The 15777-nt window shown below is 40.6% G+C and overlaps 2 protein-coding genes across 12 annotated transcripts in view; one reads left to right on the top strand and one right to left on the bottom strand.

Annotated features, from left to right (window-relative positions):
* Positions 1 to 1108: 1108 nt before the first annotated feature.
* Positions 1109 to 14903, bottom strand: C12H2orf15 (chromosome 12 C2orf15 homolog). 5 transcript variants are annotated; one of them, XM_060309405.1, is made up of 4 exons: positions 14260 to 14903; positions 13712 to 13826; positions 5396 to 5558; positions 1109 to 2124 (listed from the first exon to the last, which is right to left on the bottom strand). In XM_060309405.1, the coding sequence occupies exon 4, from the start codon at positions 2052 to 2054 to the stop codon at positions 1779 to 1781; it is 276 nt and encodes a 91-aa protein (XP_060165388.1). In that variant the 5' UTR covers positions 2055 to 2124; positions 5396 to 5558; positions 13712 to 13826; positions 14260 to 14903; the 3' UTR covers positions 1109 to 1778. The 5 variants fall into 5 exon arrangements, with proteins under 5 accessions (XP_060165388.1, XP_060165390.1, XP_060165384.1 ...); XM_060309407.1 differs by lacking the exon at positions 5396 to 5558 and having other exon boundaries at positions 14377 to 14903; XM_060309401.1 differs by lacking the exon at positions 5396 to 5558.
* TSGA10 (testis specific 10) overlaps positions 14902 to 15777 on the top strand; it is a 105583-nt gene continuing 104707 nt past the window's right edge. For 4 of the 7 annotated variants that reach the window (XM_030838828.2, XM_060309395.1, XM_060309394.1 and 1 more), the window contains exon 1: positions 15119 to 15248. In XM_030838828.2, coding sequence (XP_030694688.2) covers positions 15192 to 15248 — 57 coding nt within the window. In that variant the 5' untranslated portion in view covers positions 15119 to 15191. The other 3 variants (XM_060309399.1, XM_060309397.1, XM_030838837.2) reach the window with 3 other exon arrangements.

Here is a 15777-nt window from a genome sequence, read left to right on the forward strand (position 1 = left end):
TGCATCTAGCTTTTTTTTTCTGTTTTTGTTTTTTTTTACTAGAAATCCTTTCATTTTCCTCATTTCCCACTTTAAGACCATCAGTCTGCCCTGCCAAACTTCACCTGGACTCTGTCCCCTTCTCGATATACCTCGACCATCACCATCACCTCACTTGGACAACCATGTCCCTGCAAAAGCTATACATGTCACGTCCTCAGAGAAGCCTTCCTAGTTCCCACAATTAAAAATCAAGTGTAGGGCTTCCCTGGTGGTGCAGTGGTTGAGAGTCCGCCTGCCGATGCAGGGGACACGGGTTCGTGCCCCGGTCTGGGAAGATCCCACATGCCGCGGAGCGGCTGGGCCCATGAGCCATGGCCACTGAGCCTGCACATCCGGAGCCTGTACTCCGCAACGGGAGAGGCCGCAACAGTGAGATGCCCGCGTACCGCAAAAAAAAAAAAAAAAAAAAATCAAGCGTATGTGTTATGTCTCCTCTTCTGTCTCTCTGAAATTTAACTTTTTCTTCATGGCACATCACAATTTGTATCATATAATTACTGTCTGACGTTCTACCTTCCCTGGTAGACAGACAGTAAGCACTATGAAGGTAGTGGTAATTTATTCACCACTGTATCCTGAGCACCAAGCACAGTGCCGGGCTAGGTGAACAAATGAATGATTTGTGTATTTTTTCTCTCCCAAAGAATTATATTCTATAAATGATAAAGAGCATTATCTTAGTGGCTTACATCCCATTCAATTTTTTTTTTTTTTAACTCTACAAATACGTGACATCTGTTTGGTTTTTTTCTGATTTACAAAATATTTCTTCTCCTAAAAGAAGATGCCTTTTCCTGTTTGAATATGCCTTTTTCCTTTATGAATATTAAGGAGATTACTCAATTGAGCATTAGAGATCACCAGTAAATATTAAAGTACAGGAAAATGTTCAAACCATACATAATAGAAATATTTATAGGTCACTGTTTGTCCAGACACAAATGGTTTTTAACTTCAGCTTACATTACTTGGGACAATACTGCTGTTTCAAACTAGTAGATGTTTTAATAAGAATGGCAAACTGATATATACAAAACAAGAATTTTTTTTAACAACTAGGCTGTTTTATTATATTAAATATTGGTGGTATAAAATGGTAACATCCGCAAGATAAATTATTACACTTAGAAAAAACGGTTTTGTGAACTCTGAAATGAATTCCACGTGGGTGAAAAAAAAGTTTTAAAAGGATTATTTGAAATGTGAAATGCTTCTCAAGGTACGTAATTTACTGGTCTTTGAGTTTAGCTGCCAGTGATCTTTAACAGAACAGACATGAAAAAATGCAAGAAGATAAAGTATTCTAAAGCAAAATCCCTAACTGGAATTTCAACATACAAAATCAGTACAGCAGAAATCATGTGAAATACTGATGTCAAATTGTTTGGGCACTGTTTTTTTGGGTTTTTGATCACTTGTTAGAGAAATACATTATAATTAAAATGTTTTGGTGCCATTTAAATACTGTTACACAAAAACTCTGATTTTTTGACAAGGACAGAATGTAATACCAGAGAAATCTTCTTTGAATTTTGGAAAGCTTCTTCTCTCTAAAGCAACTTTTCTGAATATGTATCATCAAAAAGTGCAATCTACAGTGATTCATAAATAGTGAAAAATAAGCAATCGTCTTCCTTCATTTTGTTAGGTTTTCATAATAAGGTTACGTTCTCATTCAACAGGCCCTCTTAGTCAAAACCAATTTTTGGTTTCTTTGGTAACATACACAAATAACTTCATTCCACATCTATCATTTCTATTCCATCACTTTCTTTAACATACACCACTGAACCCAAGGCTTTCTCCGAAAGAGATCCTGTGCCAGTATCTTTGCTCCTTGTAAAGTTTTCTTGGTTTGTGTCTTCTAATCTTATTTTCTTGGTGTTTTGAAATAACTGAGTCACTGGTTCCAATTTGCTTTTCTCAGTGCCTTGCATTAAGTGATCATCCACTTTTGAATCCATACGCATAGCAGATACCTGAGTAGCAGATTTACTAAGAGAAAATCCCATTGGGACAGCTGAATAGAAATAGTTTGCAGGTCCCTCTTTAAGTAGTGGAGACGTTTCTTCAACTTGACTGCTTGGGGAAAAAATTGTTACAAGTGAATACAGCGGGAATTTCAACTAACTTCATGGCAATGTTTGTTTTAATGAAATTTCATGGTGATGATGCCAAAAATATAAAGTAAAATCGCCTTCCACCTCTCAGTGTTTACATTTTCTTTGTGGAAGGGTTTGCAGGTTCTACAGATTCTCCGAAAGTCTTTTTATTAAAAGGAATTTACTAGATGTTACCTTTCATCACCTTGCAGAAAATAATAGAACTTCTCTACTTAGTCCTGCCTATCATTCTTATTATCAAAAACTTTTAATTTATTATTAATGGATTAAAGAAATAATTACTGAAGGCCAAACACTCTGCTAGGTGTTCTAGGGAAAAAAAAAAAAGCTGCCCAAACAACTGTAAACATTTACACACGTAATAATACACTATCAAAATAATGAAGGAAAAACTGACAGAAATGAAGGGAGAAATAGACAGTTCTACAATAATAGTTGGAGATTTCAAAACTGAACTGTCAATAATGGAGAGAACAACCAGACAGGACACAAGTAAGGAAATAGAGGATTTAAACCACACAATAAACTGACTAGAGCTAACAAACACATGCAATACAAAAAACCCAACAACAACAGGATACATATTCTTCTCAAGGGGACATTTTCCAGGATAGACCATATGTTAGGCCACAAATTAAGTCTCAGTAGATTTAAAAAGATGGATATCATACAAAGTATGGATATCATACAAAGTATCTTCTCTGACCACAATGGGATGAAGTCAGAAATCAACAACAGAAGTAAAACAGGAAAATTCACATATTTGTGGAAATTAAGCAGTATACTCTTAAACAACCAATGGATCAAAGAAATCACAAGGGACATTTTAAAAAATACTTAGAGATGAATATAAACAAAAACACAACATATCAAACTTATGGGATGAAGCAAAATCAGTACTAAGGGGGGAATTTATAGTTATAAATACTTGCATTAAAAAAACAAGAAAGATCTCAAATCAACAAACTTTACAGCTTAATGAACTAGAAAAAGAAGAAGAAACTAAACCCATTACTAGCAGAAGGAAGGAAATAATAAAGACTAGAGCAGAGATAAATGCAGTAGAGAACAGAAAAGCAATAGAGGATAATCAATTAAACCAAAAGTAGTTTTTGAAAAGAGCAACAAAATTGACAGACTACCTCGATGGACTGAGAAAACTCAAATTACTAAATCAGAAATGAAAGGGGACATTACTACTGAGTCTACAGAAATAAAAAGTATTATAAGAGAGTGCTATGAACAACTGTATGCCAACAAATTGGATATCCTAGCTGAATGAACAAATTCCTAGAAACGCAAAACCTACCAAGACTAAGTCGATAAGAAACGAAAATCTGAATAGACCTATGACTGCTCAGACCATTCAGTGGGGGAAAGGGCAGCCTTTTCAACAAAATGTGCTGGGAAAACTGGATATCCACACGCAGAAGAATGAAGTTGGACCCTTACCTAATACCATATACAAAAACTAACGCAAGATGGATCAAAGACCTAAATGTAAGACCTAAAGCTCTAACTCTTAAAAGAAAACATAAGTCAAAATCTTCCTGATGGATTTGCAATGATTTGAATACACCACCAAAGGCAGAGGCAACAAAAGAAAAAATAGACAAGTTGGAACTTATGAGAATATATAAATTTTGTGCATTAATAGACACGAGACTATAAAGGCAACCCACAGAAGGAGAAAATATTTGCAAACCATATATATGATAAGGGACTAATACCCAGAATATACAGAGAACTGAATCTCAACAACAACAAAATAATCCAATTCAAAATTTGGCAAAGGACTTGAATAGCCATTTCTCCAGAGAAGATATATGAATGGCCAACAATTACATGAAAAAATGCCCACCATCACTAATAATTAGGGAAATTCAGATCACAGCTACCAATTAGATACAGCCTCACAACCATTAGGATAGCTACTATTAAAAAAAAAAACAGAAAATAACAAGTGTTGTTGAGGATGTCGAGAAATTCAAACCTTTTTTTAAAAAAATTAATTAATTATTTTTGGCTGCATTGGGTCTTCATTGCTGCGCATGGGCTTTCTCTAGTTGCAGCGAGTGGGGGCTACTCTTCGTTGTGCTGCACGGGCTTCTCATTGTGGTGGCTTCTCTTGTTGCAGAGCACAGGCTCTAGGCACGCAGCCTTCAGTAGTTGTGGCTTGTGGGCTCTAGAGCACAGGCTCAGGAGCTGTGGTGCATGGGCTTAGTTGCTCCGCGGCATGTGGGATCTTCCCAGACCAGGGCTCGAACCCGTGTCCCCTGCATTGGCAGGCGGATTCTTAACCACTGAGCCACCAGGGAAGCCCGAAATTCAAACCTTTATGCACTATTGGTGGGAATGTTCAATGGTACAGCTACTGTGGAAAACAGTGTGGCAGTTCCTCAAATAATTAAAAATAGAATTACCATACGATCCAGCAAACCAACTTCTGGGTCTTGAAGACATATTTGTACACCCATGTACAAATAACATAAGCTATTATTCACAATAGCTAAAATGTGGAAGCAACTCAAGTGTCCAACGATGGATCATAGGTAAGCAAAATGTTGTATATAAATATGATGAAATATTCAGCATTAAAAAGGAGGAAATTCTGCAATATGCTACAACGTGATGAACCTTGAACACATTATGCTAAGTGAAATAACTCATAAAGACAAATACTGTATGACTCTACTTACATGAGGTAGCTAGAAGTCAAAATCATAGAGACAGAAAGTAGAATGATGGTTGCCATGGGGAGGTGTTGTTTAAGGGGTATAGACTTTCAATTTTACAAGATGAAAAGAGTTCTGGAGATAAATGGTGGTGATGACAGCACAAAATTATGAATATATTTAATACACTGAACTATACACCTAAGAATGGCTAAGATGCTACATTTTATGTTACATGTATTTTACCACAATACAAAAAACTAAAGAAAAAAAAAGATGTCCAATAAAGAAACAGTACCTTTTATTACCAATGCCCAATCTGCTTAGAGAGATGAGCATGCAACATGGCGGGAGGGGCTTGGAAAGGTTGTGAAAGGAGGGGGCCTACGTCAGGGTTGGGCTTTGAAAGATGGTCAGGAATTTGGTAAGCAGAGTTGACCAGGATGGCAGAAGGGACCAGAGCTTGTTACAGAACAGTGATCTACTGAAGAAGCTCTAGCAGCAACTTGAGATCTGGAACCCACTCCACAGCTGTGAATGAAAGCACTTACTCACCTTTTAGAATGTATTTCTTTAATATTTAGGTACTGGAGTTATCTTTTATGAGTTTACAATTCCATCCCCATCAAGCCCTAATCATTTACTGACAGAAGATTTCTAAAGATATCATGTTGAAACCTTGTTTATCCATATTCGTGATTGAGTATCAGTGTTTAATCTGTAACAGAACAGAGTCCAGGGTCTACAGTAGTATCCTAAACATAGTAGTTAATCAAATGTTGTTAGTATAACAAATACCTGTTTCTTAGATTTGGAAATTGAAGATGAATTTTTTTCTCATCAAGTGAATATCCAATACTACCTTCAAATGAGTAAAAGTGAGTTTATTCTGTTATTTGGTTCCTCCTCTTTGATTATTTAAAAAGGAAACACTCCTCTCAAAAATGCATAAGTTGGGGCTTCCCTGGTGGCACAGTGGTTGAGAGTCCACCTGCCGATGCAGGGGACACGGGTTCGTGCCCGGCTCCGGGAAGATCCCACATGCCGCGGAGCAGCTGGGCCCGTGAGCCATGGCTGCTGAGCCTGCGCGTCCGGAGCCTGTGCTCTGCAATGGGAGAGGCCACAACAGTGAGAGGCCCACGTACCGCAAAAAAAAAAAAAAAAAGCATAAGTTGAATCTAATCATGAGGAAACAATCAGATAAACCCAAATTGAGAGACATTATATAAAATAAATAACCCGTACTCAGAAATGTCAATGTATGAAAGACAAAGAGAAGTTGAGGAACTGCTCCAGATTAAAGGGTACTAAAGAGACATGATTTCCAAATGTAGTCAATGATCCTGAATTGGGAGGTGGGGTGGGCTGGAACGTGGAGGAAATGTACTACAAAGGCCATTTCTTGGACAATTGGACAATTTGAATATGGATGGTTTATTAGATAATAATGTTGCATCACTGTTAAATCCCCTGATTGGGATAATTGTATTGTGGTTATATTAGTGAATGTCCTTGGTCTCAGGAGATAACATGCTGACATAGGGGTAAAGGATCATATCTACAACTTGCTTTCAAATTATCTAGTGAGAGATAGATACAGAGAGAAAGTAACATATGCAAAATGTTAATGACTCTAGGTGGGAAAGGATAAAAAATTCTTCAGTATATTATTTTTGCTAAACTTCTATATGTTTAAAACTTTTTCAAAATACAAAGTTAAAAAAAAATTAAAGGGACTTCCCTGGTGGTGCAGTGGTTAAGACTCCGCACTCCCAATGCGGGGGGCCCGGGTTCGATCCCTGGTCAGGGAACTAGATCCCACGTGCTTGCTGCAACTAACAGTTCATATGCCACAACTAAGGAGCCCATGTGCCACAACTAAGGAGCCCGCCTGCCACAACTAAGACGTGGTGCAACCAAATTAAAAAAAAATTTAAAAGAAAATACTAACAAAACTATAAAACATACCACATTTGAAATTGACAGAGGGTAAAATAATGGTAATGTATATAATTACCCACTAGCACATTAAACTTCACTCTAACAGAGGGACTGAGAAGGAATGAAATGCAATAGATTAGATTTGGCCCTATGAGTCTCACCTTAACTTCTCTGGGATTTTGAGGACAGGAAGGGAGAAGAAGTCTATTGGGGGCCTCTTTGACCTAGTATTTCAGTTGCCATTCAAAGGAAATCTTGTATGCATATGGAAGAATAAAGATCTATAAAGAGCTAAATAAATTTGGACATTCACACACAAAAAGCACAGAGACTTGCCATACCAGATTTTAAGATATGCCACAGGGCCTTCCATGGTGGCTCAGTGGTTGAGAGTCCGCCTACTGATGAAGGGTACACAGGTTCGTGCCCTGGTCCAGGAATATCCCACATGCCGCGGAGTGGCTGGGCCCTTGAGCCATGGCCGCTGAGTCTGCGCGTCCGGAGCCTGTGCTCCGCAACGGGAGAGGTCACAACAGTGAGAGGCCCGCATACCGCAAAAAAAAAAAAAGCTTCCAACAAACAAAAGTCCAGGACCGGATGGCTTCACAGGTGAATTCTATCAAACATTTAGAGAAGAGCTAACACCTATCCTTCTCAAACTCTTCCAAAAATTGCGGAGGAAGGAACATTCCCAAACTCATTCCATGAGGCCACCATCACCCTGATACCAAAACCAGACAAAGACACTACATAAAAGGAAAATTAAAGACCAATATCACTGATGAACATAGATGCAAAAATCCTCAACAAAATACTAGCAAACAGAATCCAACAGTACATTAAAAGGATCATACACCATGATCAAGTGGGGTTTATCCCAGGGATGCAAGGATTCTTCAATATATACAAATCAACCAGTGTGATACACCATATTAACTAATTGAAGGATAAAGACCATATGCTCATCTCAATAGATGCAGAAAAAGCTTTTGACAAAATTCAACACCCATTTTTGATAAAAACTCTCCAGAAAGTGGGCATAGCGGGAACCTACCTCAACATAATAAAGGCCGTATATGACAAACCCAGAGCAAACATCATTCTCAATGAAAAACTGAAAGCATTTCCTCTAAGATCAGAAACAAGAAAAGGATGTCCACTCTCACTATGATTCAACATAGTTTTGGACATCCTAGCCACAGCAATCAGAGAAGAAAAAGAAATGAGAGGAATACAAATTGGAAAAGAAGAAGTAAAATTGTCACTGTTTGCAGATGACATGATACTATACATAGAGAATCCTAAAGATGCTACTAGAGCTAATCAATGGATTAGGTAAAGTTGCAGGATACAAAATTAATGCACAGAAATCTCTTGCATTCCTATACACTAATGATGAAAAATCTGAAAGAGAAATTAAGGAAACACTCCCATTTACCACTGCAAGAAAAAGAATAAAATACCTAGGAATAAACCTACCTTGTGAGACAAAAGACCTGTATGCAGAAAACTATAAGACACTGATGAAAGAAATTAAAGATGATACCAACAGATGGAGAGATATACCATGTTCTTGGATTGGAAGAATCAATATTGTGAAAATGACTATACTACCCAAAGCAATCTATAGATTCAATGCAATCCTTATCAAATTACCAGTGGCATTTTTTATGGAACTAGAACAAAAAATCTTAAAATTTGTATGGAGACACAAAAGACCCTGAATAGCCAAATCAGTCTTGAGGGAAAAAAACTGAGCTGGAGCTGACTTCAGACTATACTACAAAGCTACAGTAATCAAGACAATATGATACTGGCACAAAAACAGAAATATAGATCAATGGAACAGGATAGAAAGCCCAGAGATAAACCCATGCTCCTATGGTCAACTAATCTATGACAAAGGAGGCAAGGATATACAATGGAGAAAAGATAGTCTCTTAAATAAGTGGTGCTGGGAAAACTGGACAGCTACATGTAAAAGAATGAAATTAGAACACTCCCTAACAGCATACACAAAAATAAACTCAAAATGGATTAGAGACCTAAATGTAAGACCAGACACTATAAAACTCTTAGAGGAAAACATAGGAAGAACACTCTTTGACATCACAGCAAGATCTTTTTTGATCCACCTCCTAGAGTAATGGAAATAAAAACAAAAAATAAACAAATGGGACCTAATGAAACTTCAAAGCTTTTACACAGCAAAGGAAACCATAAATAAGATGAAAAGACAACCCTCAGAATGGGAGAAAATATTTGCAAATGAATCAACGGACAAAGGATTAATCTCCAAAATATATAAACAGCTCAATATTAAAAAAACAAACAACCTATCCAAAAATGGTCAGAAGACCTAAATAGACATGTCTCCAAAAAGACATACAGATGGCCAAGAAGCACATGAAAAGCTGCTCAACATCACTACTTATTAGATAAATGCAAATCAAAACTACAATGAGGTATCACCTCACACCAGTCAGAATGGGCATTATCAGGAAATCTACAAACAACAAATGCTGTAGAGGGTGTGGAGAAAAGGGAACACTCTTGCACTGTTGGTGGGAATGTAAATCGATACAGCCACTATGGAGAACAGTATGGATGTTCCTTAAAAAACTAAAAATAGAATTACCATATGATCCAGCAATCCCACTACTGGGCATATACCCAGAGAAAACCATAATTCAAAAAGACACATGCACCCCAATGTTCATTGAAGCACTATTTACAATAGGCAGGTCATGGAAGCAACCTAAATGCCCATCAACAGATGAATGGATAAAGAAGATGTGGTACATATATACAATGGAATATTACTCAGCTATAAAAAGGAACGAAATTGGGTCATTTGTTGAGACGTGGATGGATCTAGAGACTGTCATACAGAGTGAAGTAAGTCAGAAAGAGAAAAACAAATATCGTATATTAACGCATATATGTGGAACCTAGAAATATGGTACAGGTGAACTGGTTTGCAGGGCAGAAATTGAGACAGAGATGTAGAGAACAAACATATGGACACCAAGGGGGAAAGCGGCGCGGCGGTGGCAGTGGTGGTGTGATGAATTGAGCGATTGGGATTGACATGTATACACTGATGTGTATGAAACTGATGACTAATAAGAACCTGCTGTATAAAAAAATAAATAAAATAAAATTCAAAAATTAAAATAAAAAAAGAAATTGTAAACAAAGTTCAGAAGACAGAGAAAGGACTGGAAGATGTGCTGTCCAAGCTGACAAGGGATTTATAGTTATAATATAACAAGAACAACTATGAATTAACAAGGAAAAAGGAAACCCATTAGAAAAATGGGCAAAGGATACAGAGACATAATTCACCGACTGGAGAATCCCCAAAAGATAACGTGTGCATAAAGCAATGCTCAGACTTATTAGAAATCAGAGAAATGCAAGTTTGCTACCATCTGAATGGCAGATAGGTGGGTAGCACCGAATATTTAGTAGAATGCAGGAAACCTTGTGCATTGCTGATGGAGTAATTTTTAATTCCTACCTCACATTCCACATCCAATCCTTCAGTGAATCCTGTTTCTGTTTCTACCCTTGCCTATGCCTCCCCACTGTTTGTTCTTCTAACTGTATCTGGAATGGGCCTTTTAAAACATAAGGCATATCACATCCATCCTCTGCTCAACACACTCTAGTTACTTCCCATCACAGAGTAAAGCCAAATTCTCTACCTAACAAGTCTCCAGCTGTGGTAGGCAGAAGAATGGTCCCCAAAGAAGTCCATATCCTAATCCCCACAACCTGCGAACGTTCTGTTACATGGCAAGGGGGCATTAAGGTTGCCAATCAACCTACCTTGAGGTGGGGAGATAACCCTGGGCTAATTGGTGGCTACGAATATAATCACAAGGGTCTTTATAAGTGAGGGCGAGGGGAACTCCCTGGCGGTCCAGTGGTTAGGACTTGGCACTCTCACTGCCAAGGGCCTGGGTTCGATCCCTGGTTGGGGAACTAAGATTTCAGAAGCCACTCAGTGCAGCAAAAAAAGAAAAAAGAAGAAAAATTGAGGGAGAGACAGGAATGTCACTGTTAGAGTGATGACTGGCCATCGCTGGCTTTGAAGATAGAAGGGGACCACAAGCTAATAAGCAAAGCGGGCAGCCTGTAGCAGCTGGAAAGGCAAGAAAACAGATGCTCCCCTAGAACCTCCAGAAGGAATGCAGCCCTGCTGACATCTCAGTATTAGCCCAGTGAGATCCGTTTTGGATTCTAACCTCCAGGACTGTAAGATAATAAATTGGTGTTGCTTAAAGCTACCACATTTGTGCCAAACTGTTACAGCAGCAATAGGAAACAGATACACCAGTAACATTCTGTCATCCCAAGCTCTTCTCCTCTCCACTCTGCCCCCCGCCCCATGACCTCATTACTGTTCCTCCAGGACATGCTTCGGGGACCTCTTCTGCTTCAGGGCCCAGGCACTGACAGTTCCCTCAGGCTGAAGCAATTTCTGAATTGCAAACCACTTCTGATGGGGATGATTAGTGGAGATAGCTGACTTCTGCTTCTGTCCAGGATGGAGTAACATGGACCAGATTTATCCTCATGCCTTAAACATCTTAAAAACAGACAAAACACATGAAGCAATGGTTTTTAGATACTGGACAATAGGTAGTACAGGAGAGTGATCCCTAAGAGAAAGGAGATAAGGTTAAGTCTTATGAGTGCTCAGGGCCTGGAAATTTTAGGCTTCATCACAAGGAAGGGGAATCCAAATTGACTCTGGCCACTTCAGTGAACTGTGAAGACAGACTTCAGAGTTTGCAGAGGCCAAGATGGCTAGAATTTGTGGAGAGAGGGGAGAGGTGCAGTGAGAGAGCGAGCTCCAGAGGTCTGCAGAAGATTCCCCACAGTTCTTTGGCTGAATACTTATCAGTGTATGTGTGTAAAAAAACTATTGAGCCCTGGGGAAAATAACACCAAAAAGGAGAAGGCAGAATAGTTCTTAGAGCCTACACAGGGCCAAGAATAGAGTTCTCACCAGTCAGAGTAGAAAGAACTCTTAATACACTGGTCATTGAATAGAGTCCTCAGAAAGGTATTGCCTCAGTAATGGGGTCAAATTAGCCCTAAATAAAGACTATTTTGGACCTAACAAAGCTTAAAAGCAAGCTTCTAAAGCAGGTCTGTCCAACAGGACTTTTTGCAATGATGGAAATATCCTATATGGATTGTCTAATATAGTAGCCACTAGCCACGTGTGGATGTTGGCAGGCGAGAATTCTAATACAGAACGACCGATGCAAGCTGGGTGTTGGAATTTGAAATATACAGAATACAAATGAGGAACTAAACTTTAAATTTTATTTAATTTTATGAATACAAATTCAAATAGCCACATGTAGCTAGTGGTTACTATTTTCAACAGGGCAGCTCTAAAGGATCAAACTGTTTCCAAGTAAACTTGTTGCATCTCAGAAAAAAGCCTAAATATATTTAAAGAAAAACCAAAACCCAAACCTCCAGCACCCAACAATGTCAAATCTGCAACACCTGGCAGCCAATAAAAACTCACCAGGCATGAAAACAAGCAGAAGAATGTGACGCATAACCAGGAGGAAAAAAATCAGTTAATAGAAACAATGCCAAGAATGAGACAGATGATAGAATTAGTACACAACAGCTATTTTAAATATATTCCATATTTCCCAAAGCATGGGCATGATGAAGTGAGAAATGAAAGACATTTAAAAAAAATCAAACTGGAATCCAGAGATGAAAAATATAAATCGGACATGAAAAATATCGTGGATGGGAGTAACACTGCCAAAGGAAAGAACAGTGAGCTTGAAAATATATCAGTACAAACTATCCAATTAAAAAAAAAATGAACAGAGCATCAGTTAGCTGCAGAACAGCAAAAAGCAGCTTAACATGTGTATACTTTTTTTTTAAGGGGACCAGGGAGGTACCGAGGAAGAAAAAAGGTGAAATAGAGGTTTTTGTAGCGAAGTTTGTGAAATGGAGAAACCCGATCTCAGACTTGCACAGGAGTATCTATTACAAGGGAGAGAGCTCAGGTGCTATAAAAGGATTAGGTGGGGCAGGAGGGGGCACTCAGCACTCTTTGGGTTTCCACAGAGGGAGGAAATTTTTCACTTTCTTGGGCTGAGGGAGGAAGTCAACAGTCCTTGATAGGAAAAGAAAGGAAACTCTTCACGCCCTGGTCTAGCTTTAAAATGATCTTTTCCCTACATTCTTTTTTTTTTTTTTTTTTTTTTTTTTTGCGGTACGCGGGTCTCTCAGTATTGCGGCCTTGCCCGTTGCGGAGCACAGGCTCCGGACGCGCAGGCTCAGCGGCCATGGCTCACGGGCCCAGCCGCTCCCTAATTTTTTCCCTAAAGGGAGTACTTTCCTACCACCTGTATTAACAATCCCCTTCTCCCCACAAGCCTTCAACTCTATCTTAGAGTTTTGAGGTTTGTACATTTTTCCCCATTTCTTTTCAATAATGCTAGATCATGAGAACATTTTATTCAAAATAATCTTAGTATTTTAAGAGGAAATGAGATTATACTTTGTTTTCCCTAAAATAACTTTTCAGGATGGTCTTTGAGAGCTCATGCTTCTTTGTAACTTATTTTATCAGTTAGGTATAATTATATTTCACAGGAAATGTATCTCTTGGGACCTCTGACTTCTTTATCTAAAATAACAGGGACACGATTTAATTTTTTAGTATCTAGCTATACTTACAAAGTATATTATATCTGAAAAGATGAGAAAATGTACTGGCACAAATAACAAATAAAATGTACTGGCATAAAAAAATCAGAGCAGAGACTGGAAAACATATGGCACATATTTAAATGCACTTCTGTGAAATTCGTTCTAACATAAAATTTATTTATGCCTGTCAAAATACATTGTGGGAAAAAAATGAGTACTCACCTGGCAAAAACAGGAAGCGTTAGTCTCTTGAAATGTGAGATTACTTTTGAAAGACACAGGCGAATACTATATCAAGATCATCAGAGAACAGCTATGAAAACCTAGTTTATTTCATCTGTAGGAAAAGACAGGGAGATAAAACCACCTTTAGAGTTCAGAAGCCCTTGGGTTACTTAAGAAAAGTGGAACATGTTAAACATGAAGAAATGTTTAAAGGACAATATTTCTTTTCCAGCTGAGCTCCAAAAATTTGGCAGAATAATGCAATTCTCATTCTTTTCCCCTAAAAAGTTCATTTCTTCATTTTTAGGTAATGTGGTCAATATTAACATAGTTGGATGGCCAAAAATAATATTACACCTGGTTAACTTAAATGAGTGTTCCCAGACTGAAGGCTCCTATTTGAGAGGACAAATTTAAACGGTATTAAACAGGAGCAGAATCTGTACAATATTAAATATCAAGTGATATTTCTTTTTTTTGTTAACCATGATCAGTTTTTCTTCAAAGGGGACTTGGAGTAGGCCTGGCTTGTGGAGAAGGCATACCGGTCAGGAACCTGCGCTGTCATCACTAGTTCTGTCACTCTCAGATTCAACCCAGACTGGATGGTGCCTGGCGGACGGGGCTCGGGGTCCGCAGGCTCCCCAGCTGCGGGCGCTTACCGCAACAGGACGGTCTCTCCCCCGAGGCTGCAAGCAGCAGCACCCGACCCGGGAGGCTCCACGCAAACAGGCCCCTGACTGCGGACCGAGAGCGCACCACCCTCCCAGCGCCCAAGAGCAACTCTGCGGAGTAACGAATTCACTGAACGTGGGTCCAGAATGGTACCCGATCCCTGGGGAAAATAGCACAAAAGAGCGGCAGCAAAGCAGCAGGTGTCCCAGAGCTAACTGAAGGCAGCCAGAGGGAATGGAGCCCCGCGCATGCGCATTCCACTCAGGTGCGGCCGCCGCCCCCAGGGAGTGAGGAAAAAGTCTTGGAAAAGGGGATAGCGGCTGGTTACTAGGAGACGGGACTCTCGGAGGGGTAGTCTAGACGCTGCGTGGGCGTGCGCCTGCGCGGCGCGGATGAACCAGGAAGAGGCCTTATCCTCAAGCGCCCTGTAAGGCGGACAGGAGGACGTACGCGTCGCTACGTGCGTGGGTGTCCGCGCGCCGCTTGTAGTCCCCGCGAGAGGGAGGGTCGAGCCAGGTACGCGTGCGCACAGGGACTTGGGGCGCGCTGGACAGAAGCGGAGCAAAGGCTCCGGGGAGGTGGAGGACGAGTCCCCTCAGGTACAGAGCGTGAGGGCGGGGCCGACGGCGGCGGAGGCCGGCGCTAACCGTCCCCGCCTCCTTCCTGCCGGGTCCCGCCTCCCTGCGACTCCCGGGGCGGGGCCAGGTCGATTTGGGGTGGGAAGGGAGAGGAAAGGGGCGGAGGATGGAGACCTCGAGGGACCTGGATCCCTGACGGAGGCGGAGTCCTGGCAGTCGCCAGGATGAGCTCCGGGGAGGATGGCAGGCCGAGAAGCCCGGGGAGGGACCCGCAGCCCCAGGTAGAAGCGCGGGGATGCGCCGTGTTGGGGTAAAAAGCATCTCCTGGGCCAGAAGGCCTCTGAGAGGGCAGCTGCAGGGGGCGGGTGTGGTGGGTGTCCGGGGCTGAGGGCGACCCCTGAGGTGGGTATTGGCTGCTGGAGCCGCTGTTAGGGGCGGTAGCCGGCGGAGTTGCGGTCCAGGGAAGCCCGCCAGGAGCAAACTTTGCCCGTGTTGTCGTTTCTTGGGAGCTTAGGGTTGAGCCCAGTTCCTATGGTGACCGCCTCGCTGCCTACCGCGGCTCTCCGCTTGGTCGTTGCGGGGATTGTTCTGTTTAGAAACGCTCTGGAGTGGAGCTGAGGAATTTGGAAGCGAGAGATTTGGGAGTTCAACCTGGCTCTTCCTGACTCCCAGCCTCTCACTTTTAAGCCACTTTATAGACTTGGCGAGGTGAAGGGCCGAGACTACGTAGTCAATTGCATGAAAATCTCATATAATTACAGTAGAAATTATACACCAGAAAGGCAGGGTACGGTGACTTTCCTTGGAAAA

Source organism: Globicephala melas, chromosome 12, assembly GCF_963455315.2.
Source record: "Globicephala melas chromosome 12, mGloMel1.2, whole genome shotgun sequence".
Taxonomy (NCBI): Eukaryota; Metazoa; Chordata; class Mammalia; order Artiodactyla; family Delphinidae; genus Globicephala; species Globicephala melas.

Bases quoted from the DNA above. Each gene is read 5' to 3' on its own strand.
- C12H2orf15 (XM_060309407.1), bottom strand. From the start codon at position 2,054: ATGGGATTTTCTCTTAGTAAATCTGCTACTCAGGTATCTGCTATGCGT.